Genomic DNA, 18,486 nt, shown 5'->3' with positions numbered 1-18,486 from the left:
CTGGATGGGTTGGATATGTGTGCACGCTCAGAGGATGACCTCCAAACCATCCTAAATATCTTCGCAGAAGCTTACGAAAAGCTCGGCCTGTCGCTCGACTTCCAAAAAACCAAAGTGCTGCACCAACAAGTACAAAATAACCCCTCTGCCGCACCACAAATCCAACTCGATGGTGTAATGTTGGGAAATGTCAATCACATGACTGGCAGAATCCGAGACCAGGGAAAAGAGTCGGCGGGAGAAGACTGGAAGAAATTTTAAGACTATTTGCAGAGACATTGCAAAATTAATGGACATTAGAGGGATGTTGGACAGAAATTAAGTGGTTACCAGCTGTAATGTAAAGGTTGAGCAATAAGTTATAATAAGTTATAATAAGTTATAATAAGGATTTGCTGAGTTAAGAATTTGAACTGGAATACAAAAGGGGGAGGTGAGAGGAGGTCTGGGAAACAAGTTAATGGAAATAAGTAATGGAAATTATATTTGTCTTAACTGTTTTTTAATTTTGTATCTTTGTATTTTTGTTACTTTTTGTTACTTTTTGTTTTTTGTTTTTTGTATTAATTTGGAAACTCTAATAAATATTTATAAAAAAGAAAAAAAAGAAAATGTCAATCACTTCTCCTACCTAGGCAGTTATCTTTCCACAAGGGTCAACTGTGATGCCGAAATCCAGCATTGCAAGTATGGCTTTCTTTTGATCTCTATTCCAAACTTAAAAACGGAAAGCGTAATGCTGGTGGTCAACAAAAGAGGCTTAAAGACTGTCTCAAGGCAAATCTAAAAAAAATGTAGTACAAACACTGACAACTGGGGAACACTGGCCTGTGAGCACTCCAGTTGGAGAACGGCCTTTACCAAAGGTGTCATGGGCTTTGAAGACACTCGAACTCAGGATGCAAGGGAGAAATGTGCACACTTGGCAAATCCACACCGTGATCAACTCCTGCCTGGAAACCAATGTCCCCACTGTGGAAGGACGTGTGGGTCCAGAATTGGCCTGCACAGTCACTTACGGACTCGCTGTTAGAACCGTGTTTATGGAAGACAATCTTACTCGGCTACGAGTGATCGCCAAAGAATGGCAAATTCTAATGTTCCCGTGTTGAGAAATCACAAGCACCAGGAATGAAATATAATGTTGCCATGCAGACAATATTGATCAATGCACTTCTGAAAATTAAAATAGGAATGTAATTTGGGTAGTTCCTGGCATTTTCGTCTGCTGTATGTGAGTTTTCCAGGAATGGGCAATTGTTCCCATATTACGCCCAGTGAGATGTGATCATTGTTCTCATTGATTCTTTTTAAAGAGTTTTTTTTTAAAATATTAATGGGAGTTGAGGCAGACTTGCTTTCCCCCTGCTGAATAACATCAGTGGCTGATGTGAGAGTTGAAAACCACAGACGTTTGGTTGGTGCCCTAGAGGATGAATGACTTACCCATTCCAGAGCCTGTGCTTGAATTTGTCATATGTTTGGATCTGGAAAAAAAAACCCTTGTATTTTGTTCTGCTGCCAGCATAGGAACATAGGAAGTTGCCTTGCAATGAGTCAGACGGTTGTTCGGCGTTAATAATGGTTGTTCCAGTATGTTCAGCATTGTCTGCACCAAAGGTCTTCAACCTCTTGAGACCCAGGATGCACCTTTAGGCCAAACATGTTTTTAAACACCCACCCATTGTCATGGACTGGTTGGATGCAGAGGAATGATGGAAGGAACCCACTTGGGAACCGGCAAGGGAAGAAGGCTCAGAGGCTGGGGAATGGTGATGAGATTATGAGTGGTCAGATAGATGGAGAAGACTGGGAAGAGGGGGTATCAGAAGCTGAAGAGGTAAACTTCAAATCAAACACATTGCTTCATAAGTTGATTTCCCACCCTCACCTCCACAATGTTTTTACTCACACCTTTTCTACTTGCTTATCCTCCAGACTATCCTCCACCAGGGCCAGGGCTTTTTCAGTGACGGCTCCGATCTGGTGGAACGCTCTGTCTCACGAGACTAGGGCCCTGCAGGACTTGATCTCCTTCCGCAGGGCCTATTCCGCCTGGCCTTCAATTTGAATTAGCCTGATCCTCTATTCCCTTTTCCCCTTTCCTCTTCTATGAAGAAACCCTTTCTGGGACCCCACATTTAAATTCTTCCCTGGTCTCCTTGCTGGCCCTAGTAGGACCATCTTGGCCACTTAGCCCTGGTGATCATTTGATGTCTACTGACTGCCCCCCCATGACCCCTGAATTTTTGAATTTTATTGATATTGATGCTGCATTCTATGTTGTATTTTATGCTGTTTTTAAGTTGCATTTAATCAATGTTTTATATTTGCTGTTTGCCACCCTGAGCCCGGTTTTTAAACCGGGAAGGGCGGGGCATAAATAAAATTTTTATTTATTTATTTGTTTGTTTGTTTGTTTGTTTATTATACTGCCATTTACCTGCAGGTCTCAGGGTGGTTCCAACATAAAATCCCAATACAAATAATATCTTTTTCTATTATAAAAGATTCTCTATTATAATTACTTTTTCTTCCACTGCTTTTTATCTCAAATCCTGCCCGCGATTTCATTTGATTGTAAAAACCAAGAGCTTAAACATCCCTTCCCTATAATAATAAGAGAACAAGAAGAACATATGTTTAGAGGAGATTGGAAAATGTTTATTGAATATACGGGGGGAAATTATGTGCACTTGAAAATGTTGGCAGCATTAAGATAAATTTAACACTGTAAATAAGTTTTGATGGATGTAATAATGGAATACTGAATGGTTTTAGTTTATGTAAAATATGAGGTTCCAATACTTTGGCCACCTCATGAGAAGAGAAGACTCCCTGGAAAAGACCCTGATGTTGGGAAAGATGGAGGGCACAAGGAGAAGGGGACGGCAGAGGACGAGATGGTTGGACAGTGTTCTCGAAGCATGAGTTTGACCAACCTGCGGGAGGCAGTGGAAGACAGGAGTGCCTGGCGTGCTCTGGTCCATGGGGTTACGAAGAGTCGGACATGACTAAACGACTAAACAACAACAAAAAATATGCAGGGATTTATGATATGCAAAATGAACCATGGAAAGAGAAGAAAGGAAGTCATTGATATTTTAAGGATGTTTAAATGAGTGTTCTAAATTGTAAAACAGAAAATGTAATATAAATTACACACACACACACACACACACACACAGAGAGAGAGAGAGAGAGCGCGCGCAACCTATTACTATCTTTATTCCATATCTCGAGTTCTGAGAAGTAGAACCAATGTTGTCTGAGAAGCCTTTGCTCTCAGTGGAATATGTTGTTGTTGTTGTTTACTCGTTTAGTCATGTCCGACTCTTCGTGACCTCATGGACCAGAGCATGCCAGGCACTCCTGTCTTCCACTGCCTCCCACAGTTTGGTCAAACTCATGCTGGTAGCTTCATGAACAATGTCCAACCATCTCGTCCTCTGTTGTCCCCTTCTCCTTGTGCCCTCCATCTTTCCCAACATCAGGGTCTTTTCCAGGGAGTCTTCTCTTCTCATGAGGTGGCCAAAGTCTTGGAGCCTCAGCTTCAGGATCTGTCCTTCCAGTGAGCACTCAGGGCTGATTTCCTTCAGAATGGATAGGTTTGATCTTCTTGCGGTCCATGGGACTCTCAAGAGTCTCCTCCAGCACCATAATTCAAAAGCATCTATTCTTCAGCGATCATCCTTCTTTATGGTCCAGCTCTCACTTCCACACATTCGGTGGAATATCATTCTCCCCAAACTCTGCTCTCATAGAAGAGTTGCAGGCTCAGTAAGAGAACACACGGCTGATCCCTTCCCCCATCTCAAGTAAAGGACTGCGGCAAGTCAGTCGCTCCAGAATTTGCAGCGACGTTGTTTTCCCACTAGATGGCAAGCGAAGTGTTTGGAAACTCTTTGAGACTGGCAGCCTGTGGAAAACAGCTGGGGTGTGGGAAAAATCTATTTGATTTCTTTTTTTCTTTAAAGAAACTTTGCTAGAAAAAGAAAAAGTCAACTTGAGCTCAGACGTAAATAATATCCCAAATGTGAAAGGGAGTAGCAAAGAATAGCTTGGCAAAAATAAACCACAACTACCTTACCATACTAATTTTACATATTCGTTTGAAGCATTTCTTTCTGCTGCTTTCCAACACGGGTTCAAAGCGGCTTACAACAACAGTATATTATATACGTCTACACACAGCAAATAAAAGTACAATAAACAGTCATAAGAATGTTAAGCAGCCAGTTAAAGTAAACTTTGTCCAGAGAGAAGTGCCGGTAGCCTGAGGTAAAAGTTAGAGCAGTCATCCCACATTGACAGGGCCTGCTGATAATAGCTGTGACCCAACCGATTGGACGATATCCCATGTTTTTCATGCTTGGAATAGTTCCATTGGAATCACTGGACTTTTAGTCACTTAAGTTCATTCTTTTCAATGGGTCTGCTCCCAACATGACTTACTTACTCAGTCGCTCACAATCTGGTTTGGATGAACGCAGCAAGCAGAATGTGATTGAAACACACTTTGAGATACACAACTGCCTCCTTCTCCTAGGACTTCACTCTGAACTGGAACGAGCCTCTGGGAGTCTTTGGGTAGGCAAGCCATACCTTGACCCCAGATGATCCGTCATCCACTGGCTGGTGGTCTGCCAACTGTCGTAAGGATAGGGCAACATTCAGCTGCCTTATGTCTTCTTCTGATAATTTTCAGGTCGCAGTTGAATAAACACAGGCTCTGCAGGGTTAAGCAGACGGTCAGCTTCCAAAGGAAGCTTTTTCTCCTTGGCTGAGAACACGAATCTGAAGGTGCCTTTCTGGCCTTTGAAGCGATGGAGGGCAGGAGGGCTCCTGGCTTGTTCCTCACGGGCGAACGGCAGCCAGCTTTCTGCACCTGCTGCACCTGCTGCCTCTTTCACATACACAGGTATTGTCTAGTTCTCGCTGCATCTGGGCTGGACCGCTTCCGGCTGCAAGTGGAGTTAAATGATTAAACGACCTTGCGTCAAAAATAATTGAAAACTAGCAGGTCAGGCAGAAGAACTGGGCTAGAAATCTGACCTCTGACACGCCAGCTTTCTAACGGTGTGAACGTTTTTAATATGTAGGGTCAGGAATCGTGCAAGCTCCCTGCTTGCAGTCTGAAGATGTGCTTCTCAGACACAAGTTGACTTCCATGGAGAGTCCTAGGCTACAGCTACCTCCAGGTTTTCACTGCATATAAGCTTAGGGTCATAAACTCAGTAGTGCCAGAGGTCCCAGGTTCAAGAAGAAGAAGAAGAGTTTGGATTTGATATCCCGCTTTATCACTACCCAAAGGAGTCTCAAAGCGGCTAACATTCTCCTTTTCCTTCCTCCCCCACAACACTCTGTGAGGTGAGTGAGGCTGAGAGACTTCAGAGAAGTGTGACTAGCCCAAGGTCACCCAGCAGCTGCATGTGGAGGAGCGGAGATGCGAACCCGGTTCACCAGATTACGAGTCTACCGCTCTTAACCACTACACCATACTGGCTCTCAATCACCGGAATCTCCAGACAGAGATGGAAAAGGCTCCTGACCGAAATTCAGTCATTGCAGACAACACGTAAGATAGGCCAGGCGTCTGCATTTGGTACAGAGAGGGATGCAATTTATACCTCACATATTGCACTCTTTGGAACTGTGATTTCTAGGTTTCACAAGGGCCGGTGATTTGTGGTGGAACTGGTGCCAGGTGACTGAACTTTCCACTCTGTGAACCTTTAGTTTTGTTTTATCAATAGTGGCAGACCATGCCCTGTTTTGTGATCTTCGGCTTCATTTATTTATTTCTAGGAATTTTTAAAAAAGGAAGCAGCAACAAGCATCCTTCGAGAGTGAACTCTCCTTTGAGCTTTGCTGGAAATGCGAAGAGGTGCAGGAAGACAGCAGCAGTACTGTTTCCCTTTGGTAAGTCATTATTATTATTATTATTATTAAATTTGTATACCGCCCTATACCCACAAATCTTGCCCTCCCCGTCAGTTATGCTAGTGGATATCACACACAGAAAAGAAGGAATGTATGTACAGCCCAAGGGTAGCCAACCTGGCCTCCTCCAGATGTTGATGGACTACAACTCCCATCAGCCCCAGCTAGCATGGCCAACGTCCAGGAATGATGGGAATGGTAGTCCAGCAACATCCAGGTTGACTACCCTTGGCATAGCAAAATGAAGACACTTGCACACTTTCAGCGATTGGGCTGAAAGGTTCTCAATCTGGTCTTCTGTCCTTCTTCCATCCTCCAAGCCCTCAAGGAGCCAAGGAGAAGAGCAGTCAAGGAGAGGCCCCCGTCTTCTCATTGCTGCCCTGGCCTTCTTTATAACCTAGCAGCCCCACACATTTTCTTTTCTGGGGCAATACATATTTTCTCCCCGTGCTGCCACCCATTTTGCCAAGGCCGCTGCTGGTAATGATTTTCACGCGCAGCAAACGCGTCGTGCAAGGGAGGCTGAAGCATGCTTCCCAGTGCAAAAGCCCTCAAAGATATTTCTCACTCGCCTAAGGACACAGTGCCGCTTTGGGTGAGTCCAGAGAAGAAGACATTTCGTGAGGTCAAAACCCAACAGGAATTGGGTTGACTTTGGGAGATGGTCTCTATCAACACTTGCAGAGAATCATAACCCGCAGAAATATTCTCATGCGCGTGAAAACCACGAAAGACTTCCTTTCTATCCAAAGCGCTTGTTAATATAAAGTGGTGTTGCAGCTCTTAACAACTGTGGCAGAGGTGAAAAATCCACTCTCTCACCCCAAAACAAACAGGGATCTGAGCTAAGGTTGAAAGACAATGTTGAGGCCAAGGCAAGGGTTGAAAACCAAGGCCATATCCAAACATCCACTGGATCACACCAACTGAGAGTTGCCAGCTAATCCCATCACCAGCTCAGAACCAGGAATGGAGGACAGGCTCATGGACTCACCTTCCTCGTGGCTGCATTGATACTGCTTACCTAGATGGTTGGGTGGTAGCAAGATTCGTACTGTGGGCACGCTGGCAGGAGAGTTGGGTTGGCTCTGCCAGTATGGCCACACAGCCCCAACTTTGCTGCCACCCTGTCCTGACTCTGCAGCAGCAGCCAGGTGGAGCTGTCAAGGAGGGCCGCTTTCTGGCGTGGTTCTACCACCCTGGGCTGCTCCTGCCCCCAACCATCAATGTGGTGTGTTGGTCAGGCAGGTGCTACAGGATAGAGGATGCCCTACATTTTTTGCTTCACTGGCTCATTCAGTTGCAAGCAAGCCAACAGGCCGGTTGAGTTGGGAGGGCGAGGTGGAGGAGAGCCTTAAAATGAGCAGGGGTCAGGGAAGTTGAGCTAGTACTTTGCAAGGGGGTTTGCTTCACGGACAGCACCAAGTGTTTCTGAGCAGAGGAGGAGTTAGAGTGGGCCAAGAGAAGGGAGAAGGGGGTGAGGTGGGGTAGAAAGGGATAGGTCTGGATCCAATGCAATCAATGGCCCTGTGTGAAAGGAAGCTGCCTCCTGTATGGCTCATAGCTCCTCCAAGACTTTTGAATTGCAAGGTAGGTCAAGAAGACCATGCTAGCTGCAGACCTTCCTGTAGGTGCTCAGGCAGGAGGCCTTGTACCTCCTATCACAGGCATAGGCAAACTCGGCCCTCCAGATGTTTTGGGACTACAACTCCCATCATCCCTAGCTAACAGTGGTCAGGACAGGGATGATTGGAGTTGTAGGCTGAGTTTGCCTATGCCTGTCCTAACTAAAGGCTGACCATTATGGGCTTCCAGTCAGTCCTTCAGAAAGTGCTTGGCTTCTCCAGCTGGCCTTCCCAAAGCCAGCTGGCCAAGAAGGGTTGGACCTTGGCTGCTTATGCAAAGAGCCATCTTAACTCTGAGCAGGCACATCCTCCTCGCTGCTGCTGCTGCTCCCAGTTCTTCTTTTGAGGTGGTGGTGGGCTTCTAGGAATGCCAGAGGAACCTTGTTGGATCAGACCACCCAGTTTCCAACAGCATCCTGCCAAATGCCTTCAGGGATGCCCACAAGCAAGCAGTCCTCCATTAGGGCGAATGAAGTGCTGCCCCACACACCTCCACCTGCCCCCACCTGCCTGCCTCCTTACAACCAGCCAGTGGTTGGCTGTGCCTGTCATTGGCTCCTGCTTAACTGCTGACTCTCCTATCTTCCAGTCACCGAGCGGACACCAACCACCCCGGCAAGCAACGCACGGAGGTAACAGCGCCCCCTGCTGCCCAGCTCCCACCCGCACACGCCCAGCAACTTTTATCCAGAGCTGCAGCGCTACTTGAACCCTGGAGGCTCTCAGTTCAGGACAGCCCTGTTGGATCAGAACCTGCATTCCGCTCCAAATTCCTGTTTTGAGCAGCGCCCAACCAGATACTTCTGGGAAGCCCAGCCTTCTCCAGCTAAGTGCTCCCCCCTCCCCGCACTCCCATTCGGGGTGGGGGTGGGGATAGACTACCCCTGAGTCTGGAGGCTCCATGGAGTTGCCATGATCTCTGCCTGCCCGCCTGCCTGCCTCCCCCGGTTCCGCGCGTCCTCCTCTTGCCCCTCCGCTCCAAAAGGCGCTCTCTCGCGCCTCCCTCGCCCGCTTTTGTGTCGCCGCGTCGCTGCGGTCTCTGGCTGCCGCGCAGGTACCGAGGCTCTCCCAGCGCAACGGGACTGGCGGAGAGGCGGAGGCCCAGCCGCCAGCTGGCTTCCCGAGCGCCCTTCGCCTCCAGCAAGTGCAAAGCGCCTCCCTCCGCTGGCCCAGGATCTTCTTTCTCTCTCTGTGCGCCGCGCTCCCTCTCCAACACATTCTACCCCACCCGCCTCGCACCCCTTCTTCTCCAGGTGGGGAGGATGCCGAGAGAAGCCGGGCGAGAGAGCGCAGAGGCGGGAGGAGGAGGAGAAGGGGCTCCTTGCCCGCTTGCAGGTGGCCCTGGGCCAAAGCGACCCCGAGGGAGCCCGGCCCTCCCCTCCGATGACCTCGTAAGGAACCTGCCCAGCGACTGGGAGGGAGCGAGGGAGAGACCCGGAGGCTCGTCGCGCTCCTGCCGCCGCCACCCAACCCATCGGTGGGGAGGGAAAGACAGAAAGAGAGAGACACAGAGACGAGAAGGAGACCAGGGACCTGAGACGCATCCTTGGGCATCTGTCTGGGCAGTCTGATCCAGGGAAGAGCCAGGGAGAGGGGAGGAGAGGAGAGGGGTGGGGGGGGGGGAGGTGGCGGCGGCGAGACGGAGGAGGGGGGAAAGGAGGGCTTGTTGCTGATGATCGGAAGTTGCTGACAACCGGGCAGCACCTTCTCCTCTCTCCAAAGGCGGAGAGACAGAGTGTGTGTGAGAGAGAGAGAGAGAGAGAGAGAGAGAGAGACGCGCAGACACACACATACAGGCGCGCGCGCGCAGCAGACACACCACAGGCGCGCGCGCGCGCGCTCCCTCACTCACTCGCATCCAGCGAGCCCGGAGGAGGAGGAGGAGGAGAGACGGGGGGGAAAGAGGAGAGCTGATGTCTAAGGGAGTCACTCGGAGGAGGCAAAGCAGCCGGGCGCTCAACTTCTCCGCCTTGCTACTCAGCGCCAAACGCCACCGCTGGAAACCGGACGCCGCCGCCGCCGCCGCCGCCGCCGCCGGACTTGACAAGACGGGACCCTCCTTCCTCCCATGGCCAGGCTGCGGCTCGAGGTTTGACCGCTCGGCCGCTCCCGGGAAGCCACTGGACCTCGCCTCCGCCGCCTCCGCCGCCGCGCTCAGCGATGTATTATTCCCTGCTTTCCGCCTGCACTTGCCTGTAAGGATCATGCTGACCTTGCGCCGCTTGGCGCATTTCTTCACCAAACCCCCCTCCCCGCCACCGGCTTTTTCGTTCTTTGTTTCTTTTTTAAAGTGTCACTTCGGGATCTTTTCAGCTCCCCCCCCCGACACCCTCCCCTTCCCCCCAAAAGAGAGTTTCCTCGCCCCAATATTGGATATCCTAACTGCGCTCTTTCTCCGACAAAACCACCGGCGCGCGCGTGTTGATTGTCTTTTGGTGAACTTTCCATCGCATCCTTCTGATCTTTTGTTGCCTTTCTCTTCTCCCTCTCCCCAGATGTTTACACTTCCTGCTGCTGTGCATCCAGGTACAGGTAAGGGACCCTCCCCCTCGCAAACCTCTTCCCCTGTTTGATTCTTTCTCTCTCCGCCCCCCCGCCCCCGGCCCCGTCACTTTTACGAGCCAGTTTATTATAGCTGTAGAGAGAGAATCCCCTTGCTCTCCAAACCGGCATCTTCCGCCTTGCCGAACTTTCCAGCTCAGAGAGAGCCGGAGCGAGAGAGTGGACTTCATCCACCGGATGAATCAAACGGTCTTCAAGGATTCCCTCTGATCAGACCCTCCCCCCCCCCCCAACGCCTGTTCCCAAATGGCTGTTTCTGCTGTAATATGCCAGGAGCTCTGCATTAAGAAGGTATTCTCTGGAGCGCATTAGTCTGGCTAATGATGTGAGGAGGAGATGTTGGCCTTCGCTTTGCAAAAAATCTTGCAGGGCACGGGCAGGAGGTTCTGCTCTTGGAGCTCGATGGCTCTCAGGAGGACTTGGAAAAGGAAAGAAAATAGATCCCATGCTTTGAAGACGCGTGAGATCCTTCATCTAACGTGGAGAGCCTCCACTCTCCTTGAGGAGAAACGCACCCGGATCCAATCGGGTTGGTGGCGGGGAGGAATTAGGAAAGGAACTCTCTGCAACTTGGAGATGCCTCTCTTTGCAAACATCTACCTCTCTGCCTGATTATACTATAGTAAAACTGGCCTGGTGTTGGGTGGAGTGGATCGCATGGTTTTCCGTGACATTCTACCGCTTTTTTGTGAGGAAGGTGGGGGGCGGCGGGAAGGAGCTGGGAAAGAAGCGAGCGAGAAAAGAAGGATTTCTGGTGCGGCGTAGCTGGAGCTGGTGTCGAGGCAGCACGTGCGTCCGGAGACAGACCCGCCCGCGATCTTGAATATTTCAGAGTTGGCAAGGCAGGTGCTTTGGAGACCTCCTCCGTCTCGCGCTCTCGCCTTGGCCTCGCCGCGCTTCGCTGTTTGTTGCTTTGGGCAAGCTTCCCGCGCGCGTCGTAAGGAGCCACAATGCAGCAGGGGCCCCAGGCGCCCTACAACACCTCTCCCTCCAACCTGCTCCCCCCCTTTCTTTTCTCTCCGCCGGCGCCCTCACCTTCTTCCCAAGGTCGCTCGCTCGCTCTCGCTCCAGCCGCCTCGCTCCTCTCGCTCTCTCTCTCTCCGCCCGGAATGCACCTGTCTGCCAGGGTTTCTGTTGCGGTTGTTTCATGTTGGGTAGGAACTGATCCTGTACAAACGGATTAAAGCCTCTGAAATCCGAGACTCCTCCGAAAGCCAAGCACCGAGAGCCGTGCCATAGCCTTACCTCCTTTGAAAAAAAAAGAGAGAAGTCTTTAAAAATCCCCAACCCAGCAAGAGAGAGAGAGAGAGAGAGAGAGAGAGTAGGAAAAAACAACAAGGAAAGGGGGACTCAGAAGGACCGGGAGAGAGAAAAAGACTCCGAAATCTTCAGCTGTAAATTACTTTGCGGTTGGAAGAAAAAGGCGTTTGCTCACAGCGAAACGGGCACCCTTGGCAGAAACAGACAGACACAGGGCGGGAGGGAGGGAGAAAGCTCCTTTCTCTCTCCCCCCCCCACCCCCATTTGTGCAGTAACTGAAGTTAATCAACTCCTATCCCACCCCCTTATCTGTCCCGCTCCCCACCGCGCTCCCATCCCCTCGTTGCTTTTAGGGAAGCAGAAGACTTTTGGCGTGATGCCTCTAAAGCACTTGCTAAAAAATCCGATCTCTTACTTCAGCAGCAGCAGCCTTTTTTTAAAAAAACACCAAAACTTTGGGAAGTTATTGGCATCTATACAGTTGGAGCTCTCAGGCTTTCCAAAGCAATAAAATAATGAAGAAGAAGAAGAAGGGAGAAGAGAGAGAGAAAAATACTTTCTGTACTCTCCCAGTATTAGAACCATACTTCACTTTAGTGCTGATTATGCAACATTTTTTGTGCTCCGGGGGGAATCTGACGGCAGGATTTTCTGCAGAGCGAATGAAAGCTTGTAAGAGGCTCTTCTTCTTGTGCCATCAGCGCACAGGGCGCTTCACAGCCTAAAGATAAAAAAGAAGGGTCTCTGCCCCGAGGAGCTTGCAATCTAAAAAAAAACAAAAACGACGCAGGGGAAGCAACCGGCAAGCGATGTCAGGTGCAGAGCAGGTGGGCGTGGCTTGGCTGAAACAACACGGGGGAGGGGCAATTAGACCCACGGGACGGGATGGAGGTTCTGTGCCACTCCAATAGAGGAAGATTGAGGAGAGGTTAAAGCAGAGAAGAGTATGTGCCGTTCAGTTTCAGGATGCAATCTTGCACCCGCTCACTTGGGAAGTGATCCCCATTGAACTGAATGGGGTTTAATCAGGGGCAAAGCTTGGCTTTATTTCACCCAGTTTGGCACCCATGGGTGTAGCCAGGATTTTTGTGTGGGGGGGGGGCAGGCCTTTTGTTGGCGGCGGGGTTTGGAACCTAAGTTAGCGATGTATTTTTATTGATTTTTATTTATTTGGGGTGGCAGCTGCCCCTCCCTGCCCCCCCGGCTTCACCCATGTTGGCACCCCCATGTGGCTTAGTCCAGGCATAGGCAAACTCGGCCCTCCAGCTGTTTTGGGACTACAACTCCCATCATCCCTAGCTAACATGACCAGTGGTCAGGGATGATGGGAGTTGTAGTCCCAAAACATCTGGAGGGCTGAGTTTGCCTATGCCTGGCTTAGTCCCACAAGTAATATGTGCAATAGGATTGTGGTGTCAGGCTTAGTTTTAGCAGGGGGTGAGGACTGAGGGGTGGGGCAAGCTTAAGCCAGAATCTTTAAAAATACACAATATTAAGGATGGGTTTGAAGGGAATGGGGAAGGAAAAAACTGTTGTATGTGTGCTGTTCCGAGCCCATGGGATAGAGTGGGATATCAATCAATCAATCAATCAATCAATCAATGATAAGTAAAGGTGATCTCTTCCTCTTCCTCCAATCTGCTGGGAGGGCCTTTTTAGAGAGGGTCCACTAATATGGGTATCATAGCACAAAGCCAAACTCTTGATTAGTTATCTTCAGGACTTTCAAGCGCATGTGTACAGTGTTAATAAAAATATATATATGAAAAGATGCACATACAGGGAGTTTATGTTTATTGACCACTTTGCTATCCAGCGCATCTGGATTGATTTGGGCTGGGTTACATGTGTGGAGCTGGAATGAGAGAAAAAGAGAGGGAGAGAGAGGAGGATTAGAAGCTTTTGATTATAATGATCATCTTTGGTAGGTGTTAACCTTTGGCTTTCATTTAAAGCATCACTTAGGCTTAATATTTATTTAGAGGAAATTGTTGCCTTTAGAAGTCTATAAGGAATGGATTCAGTCCTGCAAGTCTGCTCCCACCAAATTTAAATATTCAGGCAAAGGATTTCAGCCCACTCGTTGCATGTTACTTGGCAGTTCAGGAATTAAACTTTCCCAACATCTTAGGAGGGTTGGCATCAGTTAGCTGTTGCAGTATTTATCATGGCTGGGATTTGTCATTGTTAACCTGCGGAAAGCCCTCCCTGTCTTTACCAAATATACCAGGTGAGCAAATGACAATGGACCCAATCCACTCCTGAGCATGCCACATTCAATGGATAGGAACACAGTAGACCAGGCTCAGGGATATCTGCCTGAAAAGAAGTGGTGGTTGGGGCATCCTTCCTCAGACTAAGGCACTAGGATGACCAGGTGAGATGGCCTTATTGTAACTTGCTCTACGTGGGGCTACCCTTGAGACTGACCCAGAAACTCCAGCGGGTGCAGAATGCCGCAGTGAGACTCCTTACGGGGTCCTCGCCACGGGATCACATTCACCCGGTGCTATACCAGCTGCACTGGCTCCCGGTGGAGTACAGGATCAGGTTTAAGGTGCTGGTTTTAACCTTTAAAGCCCTATGCGGCCTAGGACCCTTGTACCTACGGGACCACTTCTCCTGGTATGTCCCATGGAGGACCTTACGGTCTTCAAATAAAAACATCTTGGAGGTCCCAGGCCACAGGGAAGTTAGGCTGGCCTCAACCAGAGCCAGGGCTTTTTTGGCCGTGGCCCTGATCTGGTGGAACGCTCTGTCACAAGAGACTAGGGCCCTGCAGGACTTGACATCTTTCTGCAGGGCCTGCAAGACAGAGCTGTTCCACCAAGCTTTTGGCTAAGGCACAGTCTGACCCCCTCCTTCTGTAATCCTCACAGAACTCTAGCCCAGTGGTTGCCATTAATTTGACTCTGAATTGATTTTAGAATGTATTTCAATTAATTGATTGTGATTTTATGTAAACTGTGTTATTTTTACTGTTGTTAGCTGCTCTGAGCCTGGCTTCGGCTGGGGAGGGCGGGATATAAATAATTTTTTATTGTTTTATTATTATTATTGGAGAGTCCACAGGAACACTAAGCACGCCAGTTGCTTTGCTGAAATGACAAATACTGTTTGAAATGTAAACCTTGGAAATGCTTTTGCTCTTGTGTCAAAGCGGCAGTAGTGAAGGTGCTTTCCAGGGACACCTTGCTCCACAACACCTCACGCTGAGGAAAGACTCTGTGTTGTGACTCTGTGTGTGAGGCATCGGGGTGAGATGGCCTTGGGCAGTGCTGTAGATAAACCGTTTTTGGAGGCCATGGCAGAGCGGCAATGGTCCTCCTTGCAGTGGTGGTTGCGGCTGTTCCATGGCCAGCAGATACATGTGGCTTTTAGGCAGTGGGCCATGTTATGGCAGTGGCTGAGGAGAAGGCAGACTAGCAGCAGTGGACAAATTAATAGCCGTGGCAGGTTGCTTGAAACCGTTGCTTGAAAAAAGAGGATCATCTTTTCTCATGGAACGGCTTTCCCTGGAGGGCAGCCCAAGCTATCCCACCCCACTCTGAGGACCAGTCTAGACTAGCATCCTTTTTCCAGCCATGGCCAGCCAGGTTTTTCCAGAAAGCCCACAAGAAGGCAAAAGCTTGCAGCTGCTACCCTATGGTGCTACTCCAGTGTTGCTTTAAGCTTCTAACTGTGATAACAGTTACGCCGTCTGGAATGCTCCTCTGAATGGTTTTATGTTCTATAATTAGAGGGGTGGAGTCAAGGAAGGAATTAACTCATGACTATTCTCTGTGCAGAGCAGAATCACACACAGAGGCCTTCCTTCATCCATCCCTTTGTAGAGTTGAGAGGTTTTAAGAAGAGGATGCGAGTAAAAGTGGTACCAACGAGCCTCAGAGAAGAGGTTGAGCAAATAGGTCAGACTAGGGGACCCTGATTCAATTCCAACTCGTCTAAGTTCACTGGGTGACCCTGGGCCCAGTGACTATCTCTCAGCTTAACCCACCTGAGAGTGGTTGTTTTGATTAAAAGAGTGAGGTGAGTGTGAGGAACATATGGTCAATCATCTTGAGCTCCTTGGAAGGAAAGGCAGGGGATAAGTGTATCAGATGAAAAAAAAAAAAGAAAGTTAGACATGCATTCATGCAGTGGAAACAATTTCAGCATTAAGCATAGCTAGAACGTTGCTTTGTACATCTTGATGCTGAAAGCCATAATTAATTCTCTTCCAGTTGGGTTAAAGGGGGGGGGGGGAGATTAGAAAAGAGCCACATAATTGGCTGTGCTTGCTGCAGTGACGAGATAAAGAATGGCTTTGACCCTGCAGTTTCATCACTCTCCTCATGTCCTCAGTGCTTGGTCCAACAGTCCTAGAACACGCAGCAAGAGAACTTACTTAGGTAGCCTGGTGAAGTCTTGACACGACCTGCATCTAGATCTGCAATTAGATCTCTTGTGGGATTTCCACAGTCATTAGACATTCTTTCTGGTACTAGTAGCCATGTGCCAAGCATCCGGGCCTTGTCATCATTCTATGGTGAGCATTCACCATCATGTTGTCTTAGCCAGAGTCTCTTAGCCATTGCCAGGACTTGATATTATGCAAACAGTAAAATATGTTGTGAGGTGTTTTTTTGTTGTTGCAAGACGTCATTCTCCTTGCCATCTGAGACTGACTCATTTTTTGCTGTTCTTTGGCATGTTGTCAGCCATTTTGAGCATGGTTACAACTGTGGAAAGGTGGCTCACAAGTAAAATTATGTATGTTGCACAGGGCGAAAGTGAATGTGAGGTGTGGTGGGCAAGGGGTCAGGAGCCTTAATCTGTGCCAGGGCTGGAGTCAACACTCAAGTAATAAGCCAGTGAAGTTAACTCTTTATTCAAGTAAACCAAAACACAGCTCATGCCTAGTGGTCTCAGCAACCCACCCTGGTAGGTCTTGCCCCGATGACACAGTTGCGAGGACTGAAGGTCCCCGCCTTCTCACCCTTCTCACCCTGCTTCTGGAATTTCCCCACACAGTTTGAAACTGTGTCTGTGCACAACCACTCTCTGTTCTGCTCTTTTCATTTCTCTGCGCATTCTTGGAGACCAGGGGGAGCAGGAGGTCACAGCAGGAGGGGGAGACTCCCTTGATCTCAACTTTCTGACTCCCCTCCTCTCCTGCCTCCACTTCTCCTACCTCCACTCCCAGTATACCTGAAGGAGTGTCTCCACCCCCATCGTTCTGCCCGGACGCTGAGGTCCAGCGCCGAGGGCCTTCTGGCGGTTCCCTCATTGCGAGAAGCAAAGCTACAGGGAACCAGGCAGAGGGCCTTCTCGGTAGTGGCACCCGCCCTGTGGAACGCCCTCCCATCAGATGTCAAAGAGATAAACAACTACCTGACATTCAGAAGACATCTTAAGGCAGCCCTGTTCAGGGAAGTTTTTAATGTGTGACATCTTAGTGTATTTTTGGTCTTTGTGGAAGCCGCCCAGAGTGGCTGGGGAAACTCATCCAGATGGGCGGGGTACAAATAATAAATTATTATTATTATTTTGCCTCTGATTCTGGACTGCTGTCTGCCAGAGAGTCTTCCTGCTCACTAACCCCTGTTTCCCCTCCAGCTTCCAACACCTACTTCCCCCAGACCTCTCTCATCGTTGTCCCGCCACAACTCCCCTGGCTCTGAGCTTTCTCCCCCTGGTGGTTCCCTAGTGAATTCCCCAGCCGGTGCCTCTTCTGCATACAGTCTGTCCATGACAACCTGTTCCTGTTGACTGAAGTCCTGCACCTTCATTGCTCTGACACTGGGTTATCCCAATGGCAAAAATGGAGACATTTCAGCAGTCCCTCTCTCTTCAGGCAGCTACAGAGAAGATAAGAGAATTATGGCACTGGGAAGGGCTTTGAATTGAATCACCCTAGAGTTCCCTCTCTCTCCTATGACCCTATATCCATGGCAGGGAACCTGTGACCCTTCAAGAGAGTGTCTTGTTGGACACCAGTTTTTTTTTTTATAATAAATTTTTATTCAGATTTTAAAGGTTACAAAAAATACAAAACACAAAAAACACTCAGGCAAGAAAAGAAAAAAACAGTACATATGGGCAAAAAAGAAAAAGATAAAAGATAAAAAACAAATCCAACCTTTAACTCACTTTCTTACATTCACTTATTTCCTTGACTTCCTCGCGCCTCCCATTTTTGTATTCTAATTCAATTAGGTATTCCAGCAAATCCTTCCAACTTTGTTTTTATCCTAATAATTTGTCTTGACATATTGTAATTTTACCTCCTCTCTTTCAACAATTCATTTTTACTTAATCCTTTATATCTTTTCTGCTAAAACCACATAATTTCCTTTTCCCAACATCTTTCTAACAGTCCTTAATTTTACAATATTTTTGAAGATAAACTCTAAATTTTTTCCAATCTTCTTCCACCAACCCTTCTCCTTGGTCCCGGATTCTGCCAGTCACCTCAGCCAGTTCCATATATTCCATCAGCTTCATCTGCCATTCTTCCCGGGTGGGTAGATCTTGTATTTTCCAGTACTTTGCGATGAGTATTCTTGCTGCTGTTGTGGCGTACATAAAAAAGGTTCTATCCTCCTTTCGCACCAATTGGCCGGCCATGCCCAAGAGAAAGGCCTCTGGTTTCTTCTGGAAGGTATATTTGAATACCTTTTTCATTTCGTTATAGATCACCTCCCAGAAGGTCTTAATCTTTGGGCATGTCCACCAAAGGTGAAAGAATGTCCCTTCAATCTCTTTGCATTTCCAACATTTATTATCAGGCAAATGATAAATTTTTGCAAGCTTGACTGGTGTCAAATACCACCTATAAATCATTTTCATTATATTCTCTCTTAAGGCATTACATGCCGTAAACTTCATACCTGTAGTCCATAACTTTTCCCAGTCAGCCATCATAATGTTATGTCCAACTTGTTGGACACCAGTTCTTATCAGTCCTAGCCTGCATGGCCAGTGGGCGGGGATGATGGTTTGGGGGGAAATTATGTGACCAGACTTCCTTCCAGTAATTCGCTTTTCTTCTCTTTTCAAAAATAATAAGTTGGATTCTTGATTCCATCAGTCCCACTTGAGCTTGGATATTGGC

At 48.4% G+C, this 18,486-nt stretch overlaps 1 protein-coding gene across 2 annotated transcripts in view; it reads left to right on the top strand.

The window, feature by feature from the left end:
* The first annotated feature begins 5,750 nt into the window (after positions 1-5,750).
* Positions 5,751-18,486, top strand: part of FGF18 (fibroblast growth factor 18) — a 143,892-nt gene continuing 131,156 nt past the window's right edge. The window contains exons 1-3 of one of the 2 annotated variants that reach the window (XM_081855694.1): positions 5,751-5,922; positions 9,550-9,763; positions 10,064-10,100. In XM_081855694.1, the coding sequence (XP_081711820.1) occupies positions 5,766-5,922; positions 9,550-9,763; positions 10,064-10,100 (408 nt within the window). In that variant the 5' untranslated portion in view covers positions 5,751-5,765. Of the gene's footprint in view, positions 5,923-8,157; positions 8,201-9,549; positions 9,764-10,063; positions 10,101-18,486 lie in introns of both variants that reach the window. The other variant, XM_081855695.1, reaches the window with a different exon arrangement.

Source organism: Podarcis erhardii (genome assembly GCF_964252035.2).
Source record: "Podarcis erhardii genome assembly, chromosome: 3".
In the NCBI taxonomy this organism is placed as follows: Eukaryota; Metazoa; Chordata; class Lepidosauria; order Squamata; family Lacertidae; genus Podarcis; species Podarcis erhardii.
This window is presented reverse-complemented; position numbering and strand designations above follow the sequence as displayed.